Below are 19,224 nucleotides of genomic sequence, written 5' to 3' on the forward strand. Positions count from 1 at the left end.
CACTTTGTACTGGTCTGCAGCTTCAGACACTGAAATGTGAGTTTTCTCTGCGTTCTTTCTGTGTTTGGTTGATGTCTTGATGAAAATTCCAAGTTGAGCTTGTTGCTTTTCTCTGTACTTCTTTTTTTGGTCTGTCTACTTCTTTTTGGTCCGATTCTGCTCTCAACTTTTTCATTTTGCTCCTCTTTTGGGATTCATGTTTTTGATTGCCAAGATTAGTTGTTTCTTTTTTTTTTTTTTTTTTTTTTTTTTTTCATTGGATTCAGTAGATCGTTTTAAGGTTTCTTTGGGGTGGTTACTGTTTTCTTTCTCGAGAACAGATTAGTTGTGAGACGGGCTTCGTTTGTCATTTGGCTTGAAAGATAATGTTCATTGAAAGATTTCTGTTTTTTTTTTGTTTCGTTTTAATTTGGTTGTTTCTGAATGTACGATTGTTTCAGATTTTTTTAATTTTATTGAATCTATCATTATTCAGCAGTTTGATCTGTATCTGCTGATGATTCTTCTTTTTTGTCTCTGCGATGAGCTTGTTTATTCTTCTTATTTGAGTATTTGACTCGACATTCCCAGTATTCTCTGCCATGAGCTTGTTTATTCTTCCTATTTGAGTTTGCAACTTTGAAGTTTATTTGTTGGCCATTCGTTTCAGTTAATGATTCATAAATCTAGGGTATTTAGTTGCGGGTAACATTTGATCAAATCTATGTGTTCAGCTTGCTTTATATATCTTTCTATATTGATTAGTTAGTCGTCCAATATTTGTGTAAATTCCAGAATCATTCCATTTGTGTCAGAGTTGGTCTGTGCCAGTTGAAGGCAGGATAACAACTCATCCTGTTTGTTTGGGCTTTTGAGGATTTATAAGATGCAAAATATTATGTGCTTCAAGAACAGCAGTGATGTCAGCCAGATTTCTCTTGGTCAGCCTACCCAGGCCAAACTGGCTCCCTGGTGGATCGGATCTCAACCACTCTATGGAGAACCCTTCAGTAAATTCAAGAATTTGTCTGGGGAACATACCAGTGTGGATGGCTCATTAACAGGTGCTTCTGGGCAAGTGCACCATGCTGTTGATCGCAAGATGGGTTCATGCCAGCCAATAGAAGAGAAAGGGAATGGATGCGGTGATCCTCCCAAGTTCCTGATTATTCCTGGTATCAATGTTTTTAACTATTTCTATAACTATGTAGGAAGTTTTTTTGCTTGCTTTCTTCCATTGATTTATTGGCCTCAAATTTTATGTCTTCATATTGCTCTTTGTCCTCCACAAATTTTATCTGATTTCATTGAGCTTTTAGAAAGGAAATGAGTTCTCCGGCACTTTCTGAGATAGTTTACATATCTATAAGTAGGTCTAAGAGCAACCGAATATGAGAATCATAACAATGCAGTTCTTCATTCGTGAGGACTTTGTACTGGATATATTTGTCTAAACTAGTTTAGTACCTTTAAATTGGAAGAAATCATTTATTCTGTACCATCATCATCATCATTACTCTTATCCCTTTTGCATGTTGCATTCTATTTCTATCAGGATATAGAGCACATTCAATTTTAAGTATTACATGTTTTGATTAGGTTGAATAACCCCTTATGGAGTGAATAATCATCCATTTGTGAACCCTCCAAGAAAGAATTGGTTTAGTATCACCATAAGTGAACATTTGATGGTGAAGAAGTATAAAAGTACTACATTTTTTTGCCCATGCTTTGTTCCAGTATATTGATGTCACTCTACCAATATATTTGCAATGAGTATGGATATGCTAGTGATTGGTCGTTCACTTGTGTGCCTTGCGTAGTGTGGAACATTGTTGTTCTGACAGTTTAAATTGAAAATTATGATTTTTTGAAAATATTAAGGAACAATTTTTACATAGCTGCGACAAAAGATCCGGTTAAATTGTCGATTAATCATGATCAATGAAAATAGTAATTATGGGAAATGTATGGGCTTGTTAACTGTTATTCCCATGAAAAAAGCAACAAGAAGCAAGTTTCCTAGAAGAATTGATTACTTCTGCCTATAAAAACTTCTAATGCACGTGTTTGGACTAGATGTTAATGGGCGGAGGTGATATGAAATTTATTTGTATAAATCTAAAATTTAATGTCAGCTGTTATTTTCCTTTCACAAATGCTGATTGCCATGTCTAAATATCTCATGTTTTACACGGGCATGCTAACTAGGAGTTGCAGAATCCCTTGAATGAGAGGACTACAAGCCTTGGTTGAAGGAACTATGCTAGTACAAATAGACTAGCTCTTTAGTGCAAGGTCTGTTTTCCATGTTCAGACTTACCTGCAGTTAATTAAGCATTTTCCTTGTTTAGGCATGATACCATAAAGAAGAGGGGAAGGCGGTCCAGAAAAGTTAAGAACAATGAAATTTTATATCTATGTAGAATATCATGAAATGAAATAATAGCCGTCATTTTTTTTCCCGTTCGTGCCAGCAGATAAAGTGAAGCAAGTTAAGCTCTATCTACTTTTTCTCGCACATCTCCTCAATTTCATCCCGTTTATCTTCATTGGCACTTCTGCCCAAAAATAGGTTCTTACGCCCTATGTAGATATTGCAGTTAATACGAGTTTATTTTCATCCTAATGGAGGTATGAACAACTTGTACTAGAAAAATGATGCTGATGACTTTTTTACTTAAAATGAAAGCAATTATTGATCAACTAGGGAGGGAAAACACTTTGATTTAACGATAAGGTGATGGGATTTAGACAAGAGGTACTTGAAGGGCTTCATGGATGAGGAAAGGATGGAGGGATAGTGGCTTGTGAAGTAAGGGAATGATGTAATGCAAGTGCCAAAATAATTTGAAGCTGAAGCATCACCATAATTGAATATGATGTGTCATGAGCCAACAAAAGAAGAAAGAGAAAAACCAATACTAAAAATGCTAACATTTACGAGATAAGAACAATTAATAAGTAATTACGTAATATTATAGGTTTATTAAATCATTAATTGGCTTAGCATAGCATGAAAGATGGTCATTAAGGCTCATATGGTCAACAATTTTCTCCTATTTGTTGACGATAAATTGATATTAGCTTTAGAGAGATAAATGATGTCATAAGCACGAAGGGCTTTTCCCTCTCACTAATTGCATGGCATGTAACCTTTCAGCATAAATACAAACATCTTGAATTTGTGTGTTTCATAAATAATTCATGATCATTTTAACTTTATTTGTATCACATGTTGAGCATTACATTAGTGAACCTATTGAACCGTATCTTTGGAAATTGTTTATATCCAATAATGCTCTTTTTGGATATTTTAACTTTATTTTACATATTTTTTTTTTTATATTTGAGTCAAATTTTTGTGGAACCTTCATTTTCCATTTCCTCAATATCGCCCCACAAGAAGGCATTTTTCACATCAAATTGTTGTATTTTTAAGTTATTATTAGCATCTCGTGATAAAATAACTCATTAATGCTCATTTTAGCTCTATGAGCAATAGTTTCAAGTAATCAATATCATTTATCTGAGCTTTTTTCCACAAATCTAACTTATGCCTTTCTAGTGATCCTTCCGTTTTGTACTTAACAGTGACAAACCATGCACACTACTAGTTTTATTGCCTTCTTTACCGTCATAAATTCCCATTTATTATTTAAATGGTTTACAATTCTTTCACAACATAATGTCAATTATTGTTTATTTAAATCCTTGGAGATGGTTTGATGGATTGAAATAGCATTGATGCTGGCAGGAAATGATTAATGATGAAAAGGAAGATTTTTATATAATATGAACAGGTGTTAGGGATGTTTAGTTTAAGTACCTTTGGTTGTAGGCTTAGATCACAAGTTTAATGTAGGGATTGATTTGATTGATTGAGCATGCATTGATTAATGTGACTTTTCTTTGTCAATAAACTTATAATAACTGAGTATGATGTGGTTTTTGTATAAGCTTGATCTGTGTAAGAGTGACTTGTTTTGGAGTAGAGTTGCTTGTTTGGTTGAAGGGGTAAGGAAGGGTGATTTAGGTGAAAAATTTTATTTGTGTATGATATATTTTTTTTAGGTAAGTAGCAATAAAGTAGATATCCTCTTTATTGAATATGGCATCAATAGATACATACACCTTTCTTGTGAGAAAATATCGGCATTTATGCCCCTTTTAAATGAAAGGGTAATTAATAAAAACACATTTAATTGCTCTTGAACTATTTTTTTCTTTTATAAGGACGTGTATGGTCAAGTGCAATATTTCAAAATAGTTTGGGAATAATGTTATTTGAGTTGTTGAATTGAAGAAAGAATTTTGTTAGGACTTGAGTAGGTTTCTTTTATGAGGATGTGTATGGGTAATTAGTAAAAACACATTTAATTGCTCTTGAACTAAGTTTTTCTCTTTTATGAGGTTGTGTATGGTCAAATGCAATATTTCAAAATAGTTTGGGAATAATGTTATTTTAGTTGTTGAATTGAAGAAAGAATTTCATTAGGACTTGAGTAGGTCTCTTGAACTCAAGGATCCTTGTTGCTATCTATTTATGATATGAGCAATTGTTAAGATAGCTTTTGTTGAATATTATATTTATAAATGTTTTTTTTTTTGTAAAAGGATTGAAAAAGGAGAGCTCTTGTCATAGCAAGTGGGTGTTTGTTTATTTGTTTAGGCACCCCATTTTTTTGAAGTGTGTTCACATAAGTAGACTCGTGTGTTATTCAACTTTTTTGGAAATATATGGAGAGAGAATGATTACAAAAATTCTAGGCATTATTATCTTGTTTTTTAAATTTTAACATCAAATTAATTTTTTATCACGTTGAAAAGGTGGGGAAGTGTACCTATATCACTTTTGGCTTATATATATATATCTGTGTGTGTAGATATAGATAGATATAGATCTGAGATACATTTCATTAATCCTTGAATCTGTTAAATGATGAGAATGGTAATTAAATGTCACTATGAATGAATAAATAATGGCATTGAGTTCTTATGTTTCTAAAAATGGCGTGTTTGTGTTTTGCTAACTCACAAATATCACTATAAAATTCTTCCATATTAATATTTTATAATAATAATTTTAAAATAGTATTTAGACTAATAAAAGAAGGATGGACAAGATGCAATTGCTGGAGCCATGTCTTTTTTTATTGAATTTAAAAATTTCTTGAAAAAAAAAACAATTGGTAGCTTGGAGCTCCCTTATTCATTTTATTCTTCAAGGTGGTAGAGACTATCTCTTTTTTAAGCAAGTTCATTAATATCCTTTGTTCTTTTCGTGAAACATACATTGTGATGGGTATATTATAACATTGTATTTTGAATATATTGTTAACTTTTCGATAGATAACATTTTGATGAATAATTTAGATAAATAGAGGGCATTTTTGAAGTGTGAGAGATTTATTTATGAGATTGTCTTCTGGTCAGCAACGAACTTCTAAGTCTATGAACAATTTTTATTGTCTTGTTACTAAGATAGGAAGTATATGGAATAAATTTGTGTGAAGTGTTGGGATGGGCGCCTCTAATATACTAAAAGCATCAGAAGAGAAGGTAATGTCAAAGAATGCAAGATAATTATTAATTATCGTAGGGAATCTTTTCGGCTGATATCATCTAGTTTTTTAATTTTTTTATTTCTTTCTTAAAGTAAAATATGTGATTATGTGGTTTATCTTTTCTCACATATGTCACATATTTATGTCTCTATTCTTTTGTTTCTCTCCTAATGTTATATAGTTTCTGCTTGGTGTCTTGCTTTGAAGTTTCCAAAATCTTTTTTTCATATTGAGCCTCCTTATAATATGCGCTCCTGAAAGAATCTGTGTGATAATTTTTTTGTTGTATATGGTTATTTGTGCCCAAATCTTTTATGGGGACATTACCATTCATTACTTTTCTCTTCCTTTTTTTGTTTGAATGATGGGAATAACTTTATTCGTCACTGGAGCTATACCAACCCTATCACGGATATATTCATTTCGCATTTTGTCCATAAGTGTAATTACTCATCCACCTAAGCATTCTCATTTTGGTAACAATTAACTTAGTTTTATGCTTCTCTCCTAAAAGCCAACATTCAGCGCCATAAAGCATTGCAGGTCTCACCAGCATCTTATAAAATTTAGTCTAAGCAGCACTTTTCTATCACACGAAAGGCCCGAAGCATTTCTCCACTTCAACCAACCAATTTGAATTCTACTAATAACATCCCCATCTATATCACCATCGCTTTGAACAATAGACCCGAGATATCTAAATCGTTCACACCTTTTAATAATTTGATCACCCAAAGTTACACTTCTGTCACTAGTGCTAATACTACTAAAATTATATTCAATGTATTCAGTTTTAGTTCTACTCAAACAAAGGCCCTTGGACTCCAATGTAGACCTCCATAATTTAAGTTTTTCCTGGGCTTTTTCTTTCGTCTTATCCACGAGAAGGATATCATCAACAAAAAACATAAACAAGGTACATCCTCCTGTAAATGTCCAGTAAGACCATCCATAACTAAAGCAAAAAGATATGGGCTTAAAGTTGATCCCTGATGTAATCCAACAAAAATAGGAAAGTATTTAGTCAATCCTCCTTCTGTTCGAACACAAGTAACAACTCTAGTATACATATCCTTAGATCATTTATCCGGGAGGATAAAAAAGGTAGGGTTGCAAGTAAAAGCCATATGAGCAAATAGTGGGAACAAAGCTCGCGCTAAGACATGCATGATGTGGAGTTTCGTATAGTTCGTGGTTAGTGAGGAAGAATACAACAAGTAGAGAACATAGTTATGAGGGCAAAAGCAAACACTGTTAGGTTAGAAGAGCAAACAAATTTGATCCATTAGAACAACAAAGCAGCCCACCAGTGTGCACAGTTAGCACTACAAGATAGTCTCGTTATAAGAAATGTTGAAATTCAAAATAATGCAGTATTATATTATTGATATGAAAAGATATTATAAATAGCCTTTACATAAATCCTACAACAGGAAAAACAATAAAAAAGAAATAAAAGGAAAGGAAACATATAACACCTAATATCTCTAATTAATAATTCATATTAATTATTTGAAGATAAAAAAATAACATAAAATAGGAAAACCTAAAATAGAAAATGAAATAAATCCAATCCAAAAAAATAAATCTAAAATAGGAAATGAAATAAAGTTATATTAGAAATTAAATATAATCCTCATAACTACTAACAATAATAAATTATTTTCTAATATAACTTCTAACAAGAAATATAAATTATAGTCACTTTTTGTTTTTTTTAGAGAGTGTAGAGATCACTTTGTAAATGCTTGATAGCATTGTGTTTTATAACTTTTTTTAGTTTTTAATGCAACATGCAACATGCACACCTTCAAAGATAAGAGTGGGCAAAGTTTATAGATGAAAGGATAAAGGAAATAGTCAAGGGTATGTTTGCACATGCGACAAGCGGTTTGAAGCAATGGCAGCAGATTATCACGAGCTGAGAAGATGCACCACAAGTGAGACAATGGTGCACTAAGGATTGCAGTGATTAAGAAATGTTGCAAGTCAAAGCAGAAGGTATGATCTGAGTAGGGTGCAGCATGAAGGAGCACTGAGGATTGCAAAAGGCACAAGCAATGTAAGAAGTTGGACGAAAAGCAAGTGGAACTTGCACCACATATCAAGTATAGGAGATGAAATCAAAAGATGAACACAATTCGAAGAGTGAGTTATTTCTAATACAAAGTAATTAAATGTATTGTATCTTTCTATAAGATTTTTTTTTCCTGCATTTCATATAGAAATATATTAACATATGATACTCTTTCGAATAAGATAATTAACACAAATAAAAATTTAAAATAAAATTTGAAAAATTCAAAGAATTATGTCTCTGCATGGAGGGTTGGTCTAAAGCAATGGTTAATTGCATCTAGTGTATTTTCTGTCAACAACAAGTCTTTATCCCACTATGGGGTGTCGGCCTTTTTCTCCATTGAATCCTATTGAGTGTCATATTTCCATTTAATTCTAATAAATTCAGATCATTTTTTTACAACATGCCCAAATCTTTTAGGTTGACCTCAACCTTTTTTAACATAAGTCGAACCTAACACACCAACTCCTCTAACTGGATCATCGGATGACAGACATTTACTGTGACCAAACCATCTAAGATGATTTTATCTAATCTTGTCTGCCACTAGAGCAACATCAACCCTTTCAAGGATATATTCTTTCCAATTTTGTCCATAAGTGTAAAGCCACTCATCCACCTAATCATTCTCATCTTGGCAACACTTAACTTAGTATTATGCTTCTCTTTTAAAGGCCAACATTTTGTACCATAGAGCATTGCGGGTCTCACCACCATCTTATAAAATTTTCCATTTAGTCTAAGCAGCACTTTTCTATCACACGAAAGGCCCGAAGCATTTCTCCACTTCAACCAACCAATTTGAATTCTACTAATAACATCCCCATCTATATCACCATCGCTTTGAACAATAGACCCGAGATATCTAAATCGTTCACACCTTTTAATAATTTGATCACCCAAAGTTACACTTCTGTCACTAGTGCTAATACTACTAAAATTATATTCAATGTATTCAGTTTTAGTTCTACTCAAACAAAGGCCCTTGGACTCCAATGTAGACCTCCATAATTTAAGTTTTTCCTGGGCTTTTTCTTTCGTCTTATCCACGAGAAGGATATCATCAACAAAAAACATAAACAAGGTACATCCTCCTGTAAATGTCCAGTAAGACCATCCATAACTAAAGCAAAAAGATATGGGCTTAAAGTTGATCCCTGATGTAATCCAACAAAAATAGGAAAGTATTTAGTCAATCCTCCTTCTGTTCGAACACAAGTAACAACTCTAGTATACATATCCTTAATGACTTGAATATAAGTCAAATCAACACCTTTGTTCTCAAGAACTTTCCAAAGGATATCTCTTAGAACCTTATCGTAGACTTTTTCTAAATCAATAAAAATAAAATGTAGATCATCCTTATTATCTTTGAACTTCTCCATCAAACCTCTCAATAAATGTATAGCTTTCATAGTGGACTTGCCCGACATAAATCCAAATTGATTATGAGAAATCTTTATAATACGTCTTAGCCTATGTTTAACTACCCTCTCCCATAATTTTAAAGTATGACACATCAACTTAAGTCCTCCATAATTTGCACACTCTTTTGCATCCTCTTTGTTCTTAAAAATGGGAACCAAAATACTCTTCCTCGACTCCTCAAGCATCTTTTTAGTTTTTTTAGTTTTTAAAATAATAAATAATATTAAAGAGTTTAGTAAGCCAAGAAATTCCCAAATCGTCTAAATATTTCCACACTTCAATTGAGATATCAATTTATTCATGTTTTTGAAAACTTAAAAGTTAATTTAAGAAAATCAATTTATTTATTTTAAAGATATCTTATGATTTTTATGCATGAAATTTGCAAGTTGTAAATTCATTTTTAAATCAATTATACTATTTTTATAGGAATTAAAATAAATTATTAAATAAATAAAGGAAAATATTAGCATAAATTTTAATTTTTTTAAAAAAGAAATTTTAGTGATATTATAGCCGTCGTATGAATTGAAATGTAAAATAACTAGTAGCATCATAGCTGAGATCGATTTTGGTTTAGAATTTATTTTAATGAAATAAATACTTCTATTGTGGGAGGACTCTTAGTAAATCTAATTAAAGGATTTCACCCAATTTAATTATAGAACTTTTTAGTATTGGATGGTGATCAACTTGTTCAGGATTTAATATATATGAGTACTTGATTTCATGCAAAATATTAAAAGTTGGATGTCATTGATTATAAGTTGAGGTAATGATGCCGGAGTTAACTCAAACCACGGTAGGAAAAACATATACTATTACCGAAAACAAATAGGTGGGTACAATCAACACACTAAAACGGGAAATTACAACAACATGACATGAACTCATGCTAAGACTCGGCTTATGGGTGGTGGAAGTCGGCTAGGTCGTTGAGGAGCAAAGGTATATGATTGAAATGTGGTTATAGGTGGTTGGGACAGTCAAAGGAGGGGCGAGAATCTTTTTGGTAGCGAAGAGGTATGCTGGGACAGCAAGGGAAGCAGGTTAAATGGTGAGAGCGGCGAGGCGAGATAGGAAAAGGTTGGAACAGCCAGGGACAAAAGGAATATAGTAGGTTTACTGTTTTTGGATGATGACAGTGAAGGGCCAAAGCGGGGGAGGGGGAGGGCTGCAAGGCAGCAAGGGGGCGGTTGTGCGGGATAGGGGTCGTGAGCAAGAAGTGTGTGAATGGGAAGACTGCATTGAAAAGTTGTAAAGCTATTTTCCTGGGGGCGGCTGTGCGGGATAGGGCCCGTGAAGGGTGTGAATGGGAAGACTGTATTGAAAAACAGTAAAGCTATTGTTTATGCGGGCGGCTGTAGCTAGGAAGGACGTTGTGGTGTGGTAGGGTTTGATGTGGGGAGGATAGATCACCACCTGGAAACCAAGATATACAACCGAAGCATCACCTAGGACCCTAGGATATTGCTCTCAAAGGGAAGAAGAGAAGTTGACGGCAAAGCATGCCAAAAAGTGCTAGTGCTACTCCAAACTGTATAACACACACACACACACACATTTATATATACATATATATATATATATATATATATATATATACATATATAGAGGGAAGGACTAAAAAGGATTGAAGCATAATAGAAAAAAAAAAGAATAAGAAAGAAAAAATTGGACTGTTTCGGCAGCCCGACTTCCGTCTCCCACTATATGTTTTCTCGCGATACTGTTTCAGCTACAGTACCGTGAGAAAATGATGGGGGAAGAATCTCCCGCATCACCTAATGTCAATGTGGAGCCTAGGGTGTTGAAGATTTCATGATCAAGTTTATGAAAGAGATAATTGGTAGGTAATTACTATTTCCTACTTTTAAAACTTTTGTATTTAAGTTGTATTTTTTTCATTCTAGTTCTTACTATTTATGACATGTTGATTGGTTCTCTGTTGCAATTGTTATGTCAATAAAACAATCCCAGTATTACTTTATGAATGCATATACAATAGTTTTCTTTTCATTATCTCATGATTTATATGTTTTTAACATGTTGACATAATAATTAGTAGATAAGCATGTTATGATAAAGAAAAATAAAAAGTATTTTATATATGAACGTTTGCATGTGCATGTTGCAGGGAGTTTATTCTCTTATGGTACTAGTTGGAGACACTTATGTACCTATATGCATTGATGTTTTGCTTACTACTTCAGACAATAGTGAAAATAAGATTTTGTTCCATTGTGCTAAGAGGGGATATATTAATCAATGGTGAGTAGGTGTCTTTATAATAGTAGACATGTTCTATGTCCTACTATGCCGACAGGGTACGTTTTTGCTATGGGTATGTTAGGTTATGTTTGGATGATGCTTGTGAAACAAATGCATTTGTTAAAACATATAAAATTAAGTAAATTTAAATTTTAGATTTTGAAAAGTAAAGGATGGGTTAATATTTCAAACGCTTATGCATCATAAGAAATTTTATATGTCATTTATGGACGTAAATGTTATTAAAATATTCAGATTGTCATATGATCACTTGATAGAAAAATCTAGCATGTATATTATTTTCTTTTCATTGAGTTATTGTGCTATAGAAACATAATTATTCTATTAGGATATTTTAAATACTTTACTATGTTTTAGTAAATTCTTTGACTATTAAGTAAGAATTATTATAATTGTGAAATTTATGAGTCATCGTCGGACCATTAGTCTCGCCTTGGAGATTTCAAGTCCCCAAGTCGGTCTTCACAGAAGTAGTTTAAATCTTCAATACTATGATAACATTGGGGAGGAGTGATTGTGTATTTCATTCAAATATTTGTGCAGTAGTTAACATAATCCTAGAATAGTTTACAAAATTAGGAAATAATTATTATAAAATAATTTTAATAGTCCATTAATTGATAAATAGGCAAAATAATAATTATAGAAATTACAATAATCCACAGAATTACAAGTTGGCAATGATAAACCCACGGATCAGTGATATGGCTTGAAGTGAAAGAGGTGGATGATTGTTGGTCTTCGTGGAAAATAAATGGAGGTGGAATTGATTGTCCCACATATACTAGGAAGAATCAATGTTGTAAAAGATATTGGGAGCCAGCATGGGTCGTGCATTGGGATGAATTGAACAAAATTTTCTCAAGGGAGTTTCGAGAGGCATTTGGCTTGTGGGCATATGCCTTGCAGACCGAGTTGCTGCCCCATGTGCATAGTGTGCACCTGATTGGCTCAACTGTTGAGGCATGTACCTTGTTTGTAAGTTATAACTTAAGTTAATTTGAAGTTATTAAATTAATAATTGGTATATTGTATATAACATTGATATCATTAAATAAAACATTTAAAAGATAAAATTATTTATGCGAGTGTTAACTCAAACTTATTTAAAATAGAATAAAGAAATTTTTTTTTTCTTTACTGTCCTTAACATGTGCACCAAGCAGAAATAAATGCAAGCGATGAGAATAATGCCTTAAATGGTATGAACCTTGTTATTGAAACTAATTTTGCAACACTTCAACCTGCATCAACATTTGATTGATTTCTCAGTTGATGTAGAAAACTTGGAGGATATGGAGCTTCCAAAATAATTACACGAGGAGGGCATGATTAGCTGTCTTACTTTATTTTGTAGTCTAATTTTATTTAAATTTACAGATTTATGTCAATTGTACTTTAGAGTTTTAATAAAAATCATATAATTAAGGACTTATAATTTATTGTTTACTTATATTTGAATTTTTTCATATATTTTTTAGGGAAATTTATATATGTAGCATACAGTTCTTATGTATTTATATATTTCACACATAAACTTTCATATGTACATACAACACTGGTGCTTTAAACCTGTGCATGAAAATGTGTGTTTGACTTTACTTTTAAAAGGTGGTAATAGTGCTATTTTTTTCTCTGATATTGAAAATTTGAGTGTGTGTAAATATGCAAGTTTAAGTGTGAGATATGTAAATACATATGAATTGTGTGCTATGCATGTAAATGCCCTTATTTGTTACATGTAAATGCCTGTAAATGCCCTTATTTGTTATTGATAAAATATAAAAATATAAAATGCTGGGTTATACAATTGAAATTATGCCTTGACTTGTGATAGTAAAATGTCTTGTCATACACATTCATCTTCTAAAATATTGCAAAGAACCAATGGAAAGTCGGTTTTTTTAATTAGAGAAGTTCAAAAGCAAGGTAATTATCAAGTCTAGCACATTGCTTTTGTTTTATGTATTTATTTATTTTTCTGTACAGCCAACTACTCTCTTCACGCCCAAATATTTTTATTTAATGCAAGTCGGTTTGATCGATCAGGCACTAGAACATCCAAATATTGTTAATGCTGATTATTAGTAAGAGCTGGTGGAAGTTTGTTGCGGGGCTGTGTCTGATTGTAAGTTGTTACGGACTTGCAGAAAACCTTAGTAAGCTTGATAGTGTCTAAGGTTAAGGAGTTTCTTTTCTTATTAGTGCTAGCGAGGAGGGTTGACAATATCAACTTGAATGAGGAAGGAAAAACAAAAGCCTTTATTTTGGATTATGCATGTGTGCTTCAATTTGGATTTTAACTTTTCTATAATTTGGGAGGGAATACTTTTACATGACCGAGAGATGAGTGGAAGTGATAGTATTTTTAAATGTTGATGTTGTATGTAATAGTTTTAATGGAGTCAATCCGTCAAACAATGAAGTGATTAATTAGCCCTTGACGTTTGTCCATGCATCCTCCTAAGCCGAATAAATGGTTATTAGTAAATTTTTTTTCAAATACTCTTCCATTCTTCTTTGTCCCTTGGTTTTCTTTAAATCAAGTGTACCAGCTACACTTCTGCAGGACTGAAACCTGCTTTCTTAAGCTTTGATTGCATAATGAAACTAACCTAAAAATAAAAATAGCCTACCAAATTGCCTTATGTAAATCTCCCCTTCTTGCTACCTGTTTTTTTTTTTTGGGAAATGAAAATGTTAAAAAACGTTAAAAAACGTGATCCTTATTGGAATTAAAATGCATTTATTACTTTCTAGCATCATGTTCAGTCCATAAGGATTGGGGATTATGGCATTAATAAATGTCCCTATCTTGTTTAAATTTTCTTGTCCTATAAGTCGAGTCAAACTTTTTCATTGGGATGTTATGCTTTCGTTGTTTGCACTTTTAACAATAATCTCTTATTTGTGAAAAACTTTCAAATGCTAACAAGTTTTTGGTTCAGACAAGGATTCAGAAAAGCCTCAGAGAACTCAGCAGCATTCTACTATCATCTCTCTACAATCCCCATCTGACTTTCACGGTCGTTTTGAGCTAGGACTTGGTCAATCAGTGGTAAGCACGTCCTTTATTGACTATCACCAACCTCACCCGCTTTCCTCATCTTTTGTACAAAGTACACCACAACTACCACTAAAATCCAGTGCACACAATTGCTTTTACATGTGATTGATTTCTGCGACTGTTTGAGTAGGCTTGCTCAAATTATCCGTACATGGATCAATGCTATGGCCTCTTTACAACTCATGGAGCTCAAGCAATGGTTATGATCTCTTATCTTACCTACCTTCTTTTCTCTTTCATTAAGTACATTTTGTTTGTGATGTAGTGTTGCTTGATTATTTTCACATGTTTACATGGCAGTTTCAATCAAATTGCATTTTGTTATGTTTAGTAGTACGGTGAGAATTCCAATAGCTCATTGAATGTTGACTTCATCTTGAACTTCATGAACTTCTTCGTGTTATAATTGAATGTATTGACATAAAAACATTTAATGTATTAGGCAATCTTGAAATCAAGTTTATAAGTTGACGCTTTTGTTTCCATGAAATCAAGGGAAAGCCACCATCCATTAAAATTGAGAACTTAACAACATTTATAATGAAAATTGAGTAAATGGTAACAAAAGGAAGCTTCAAAATTTTACTGCAAGGGTAATTTGGGTCTTATTGACTAGATAATTGCATCATCACAATGATTATGATATTTAGGGTCTGTTTGTGGCAGCTTTTTTACAATTTTGCATTTTAAACTGTGGTTATGCTCCCATTTAGCTATTGCTTTCTTGTCACTTCCAAAAAGTTTGTGTTATGAATTTGATTTTTACAGCTATATCTGCTAAAGTGTGTAGCTGTAGGACAATTGCCTTCTGACCTTTTCAAAAAGGAAAATCTTTATAATATTCATAGTAGCTTTTAAAAAAATTATTCGTTTCATAACAACTTTTAAAAAAATCGAAGCGAATGAAGCCGAAGCAGAAGAAGCAATCGAAGATGCCACAGAAGCAGCAATGACTTGCAAAGGAGATCCGAAGCGGACGAAGCGAACGGGATCGCAGATTGCGTATGAGGCTTTAATTGCAGACGAGATAATCGATTGCAGGATTGCAGACGAGACAACAAATGGACAGGATCGCAGATCGCAGGTGTAAATAAACACGGGAGATGGAAGAAGCAGTCGAAGAAGGTCGAAGTAGGCAAAAGACAAAGCAAACACAATCAAAAGCGAAGCAATCGATGGCGAGCGAAGGCGGACGAAGCAGTCACAATGGACGAAAATTCTTAGATGGGCGAATCAAGACAAAGAAATAGTTCCTCACTTCCCGCAGCCTTGACAGTACTCCAATAACTACCGGTGGTTAGGGCAAAATTTTAGCTCTGATACCATGTCAAAGTTTTGAGAAAAATAGACTGAATTCTGTGTAGGCTCGATGCCTTTTCCCTTTGCTTTTGTTTCATTAAATAATAATCCTACAATCTATTTTAGGTACGAAATATTATGTATAATTTATTTAGATAATTTAATGATATATATTCCTAATCTAAAAATTCAAGTAAAAGGGAAATAAATCAGAATAAAGATATTGTAAATAATTTAAATAAGGAAGCCCTTAATTATAGAAAACTCTTAATTTAACTACTTAATTTCCGTCCTTCATGATTGACAGGAGGTGGTTTTGTCAGTGGTTAGGAGATGAGAAGAGGCGATGCAGAGCATCTTATGGGCAATTGGTTTGCAACGGGTGAGATGGAGCAGACGTCGTGTGAGATGGGCATGCAATGTGGTTGGGCCTGAGAGAGCAGTGCGTGAGTTCAAGGGAAATTGTGCAGGTAGTGTAGTGAGGTGTATGGATTTTAGTAGGAGTTGGTAAGGGAGGTGATGCAAGGGCATCTGCCGCACAGCGTGCTAGATGCGGTAGCTGTGGGCTGCTTGGACCGGTTCAGTTCAGCATGAACCAGTTCAACCTAACGGAGGAGGGGGGCGGTCGATCCTTTCCTTGCTTGGGAACTACCGCCTAATTGAGGGTCCACCACCATGAGCTATCATAGTAGTACTTTTATATTATTTTAGTGTTTTAGGAGATTTTTCTTAGTGTTTTTGGTCAAGACAGCCGTCGACGTCCAAGTTTTGTCTACTAGGGCTATATTCGAAGGTGAGTAGTGTTTTGACTGTATCTCGTTCCGAGGTCCTGAATCTCCTCTAATGGTCGAGTGGTGCTTCTTCCATATCTCGCTTCTGAGGTGTTGTTTATCCTTTGACTTATCCACATCCCTCTCGCTTCATTATCACACATTCCTCCTCACTATAGCCATCTCGAAAGACACATTTCAACTGTCTTTTTTCAGTTCCCGCTCTCCCAACTGCCCATCAGTATGAGTCTTTATTTTGTATGTTTCTAGTCATACTCACTCTTGAATGATATTGGGTGCCATCCAAGTCTGCTCCAGCTTGCCAATGTTTTGCTTGTGCGCTTTAAGGTTTGCCTTTTGCATAATTTCACCAAATTTAAAGCTTTTTTTTCTCACATCAAAGTTGTATTTTATCACTCTCATCTTATTTTTTTTTCCTGCTTAAGGCCGATTGAATCTGCAACTCTTCGAGTAGCTCAAGCATAGGTTGTATACCTTCATCATCGGCGCTTATTGAGTTTAGCCTCATCAAAGTTGGATGTGATTATTACCTCTGGTTATGCGGGTTACACTCCTATATTGCTTTTAAGCCTTGTGAAAGGATGAAAGATGTTTGTCCAGTTCTCATTGAAGGAGTTGCCACGAATGTTGGATGGAGCGGTTCCGCTCCAATTTTCCTTTGGTTCTTTTACTTTCTTCTAGAGTAGCTTGAGAATGAACTTGCTCGTTGCTTCTATTTTATGTTCTTTGGATGGTGGATCAAAGTAAATTGGAAGCAAATTCTCCGGTTTTGATAGAAGTCTGACATTCTTATTTACGAACTTAATGTTGAGGTCAGTGACGATTATCATAGGTTGTCTGTAATACAAAAAAATTTGTCCAAATAAACTTGCGAATTAATTCGGGTGTGATTTTTAGTTAGGGCCTTTATTTCAATCCATTTTGAGAAGTAGTCAATCACAATTAGGATGAATTTTCTCTGGTTATTTGTAGTTAAAAAATGACCGACATCTATACACTGGACAACAAATGGTCAGGAGCTCATGATTGGCTGTAGTTTTTGGGAGGGTTCTAATTGCATGTAGGTGCATTTCTGACTTTGCTCACATCTTCTGGAAAATATTCATGAATATTTTATGAGTGTAGGCTCGAAATAGACTTACCGCCTCCTAATCCGATTTGCTAAATTTCTTCCAAAATTGCTCCCTCATTCTCCAAAATGCACTTCGTTCAGTATGTGGGTGACTTCTCTTTCTTTGACACACCGTATATATAAGAAGTGGTAGATCTTCATAACAACACGCTGTCGAGCAGTAGGCATTGGGCTGACTTGATCTTCAACTTTTTGGAATCCTTTACACTAAAGGGCGGTACTCTAGTCTTCAGGTATTCGACATAGGGTTCCACTCGGCTCGGTTCTTGCCGCGATTCAATTTCCATCATTTATGGTTATTCAGCTATTGGGTGAATTAACTTCTACATATGCTTTCCATTGGAGTTCACCCATTTTGGATAATTGATTGAGTTGGTTTTGTTTTCGAGGGATGTGTTCAACCCTGAAAAATTTTGAACTTTCCAATCTATCTTCACCTTGAGGAGCAACTTGCACGTTATTTTTTCTCTAGATTCATACTATTCACTTACCTAGTTAACCATTAATCAAGAATCTGAGCGAACAAGATGTTTGATGTTGATTCCTTCAACAAACCTTTGGTCGGTGACCAGGGCTTACCAAAAATGATTCAACACCGTCACCATGTTCATAACTTGCTCTCTTATTGCAACTCGAGAGCATATATAAAATGATCATCTTTGTCTTTAAGTGTGCGTGGTATGCGTGATTGTAGCTTGAGGTCTTTAACTTCTATCATCTCTTTTTGAAAACTTGTAATGAAAGACTCTCAATGGTTCTTTTGGCTCCTGACAAATTTGACTTAGTCATGTGAACTCTTCTTTAGTTTTTCTGCACTGACAAATTGTATGACATATATGCACTTGATTTTGACGAATGAGGTAATTACTCAATGGTAAGTTAAACTATCTGAGCGCCGACTTTTTAAAGGTCGTGAAAAATAAGCGGCATTTCAAATCATCATTTTTTTTGGCAGAGAAATCATCGACTCAAAAGAGGCTATATGTTGAGTGGGGTCAGATCTACCCTTCTTAGATTTCAGAGAGGGAATTTTGAATCTCTCCTATGCCTCTACTTTGGCGATATCTTTGGAAAAAAAACATTCTCTAGTTGACAGCTCTTCTGGGATTCTTCTAGCCTTCTATCTCTCCCATATTCAGGAGTTGAATTAGCATTATCAGGGTAACATGTTTCTTCTTTTTCTACCAAAGTAGACGATGAAGTTCTTCTTTGCCCCAACAACAGGTTCTCTCTTCTGTTGCACCGCTGATTTTGGAGTAGAGGGCACTTGTATCTTTGGTGCTAACTCTTGGGATATGTTCTAAATTTTATCTTATCACCACAATCATTTCTCTTTTAAGTTGGTGCATCTGTTGCATTACAAACTCTTTGGTGCACTCTATGTTATTAGAATTTAATTTGGTTCAATTACTTGTGTAACTCTTATTATTAGTGACATGATTCATACTCGTCACATATTTTAGGATGCTAGATCATGATTTGTTTGTGGATTCACACCACCAAGGAAAGAGTTAGAAAGGATCACGAGTCCAAAGAACAAAGTGATGAGATAAAATGTGTGCTTTTTATCTTTAAGGAAATGCTTTCCC

General features: G+C 34.0%; 1 protein-coding gene across 3 annotated transcripts in view; it reads left to right on the top strand.

The window, feature by feature from the left end:
• The window catches only part of LOC110021277 (nuclear transcription factor Y subunit A-7-like), a 22,363-nt gene continuing 3,139 nt past the window's right edge, over nucleotides 1–19,224 (top strand). The window contains exons 1-4 of one of the 3 annotated variants that reach the window (XM_020719712.1): nucleotides 1–36; nucleotides 775–1,154; nucleotides 14,295–14,404; nucleotides 14,544–14,612. In XM_020719712.1, the coding sequence (XP_020575371.1) occupies nucleotides 866–1,154; nucleotides 14,295–14,404; nucleotides 14,544–14,612 (468 nt within the window). In that variant the 5' untranslated portion in view covers nucleotides 1–36; nucleotides 775–865. The remainder of the gene's footprint in view (nucleotides 37–774; nucleotides 1,155–14,294; nucleotides 14,405–14,543; nucleotides 14,613–19,224) is intronic. The other 2 variants (XM_020719714.1, XM_020719713.1) reach the window with 2 other exon arrangements.

This window comes from Phalaenopsis equestris, unplaced genomic scaffold (genome assembly GCF_001263595.1).
Source record: "Phalaenopsis equestris unplaced genomic scaffold, ASM126359v1 Scaffold000128, whole genome shotgun sequence".
Taxonomy (NCBI): domain Eukaryota; kingdom Viridiplantae; phylum Streptophyta; class Magnoliopsida; order Asparagales; family Orchidaceae; genus Phalaenopsis; species Phalaenopsis equestris.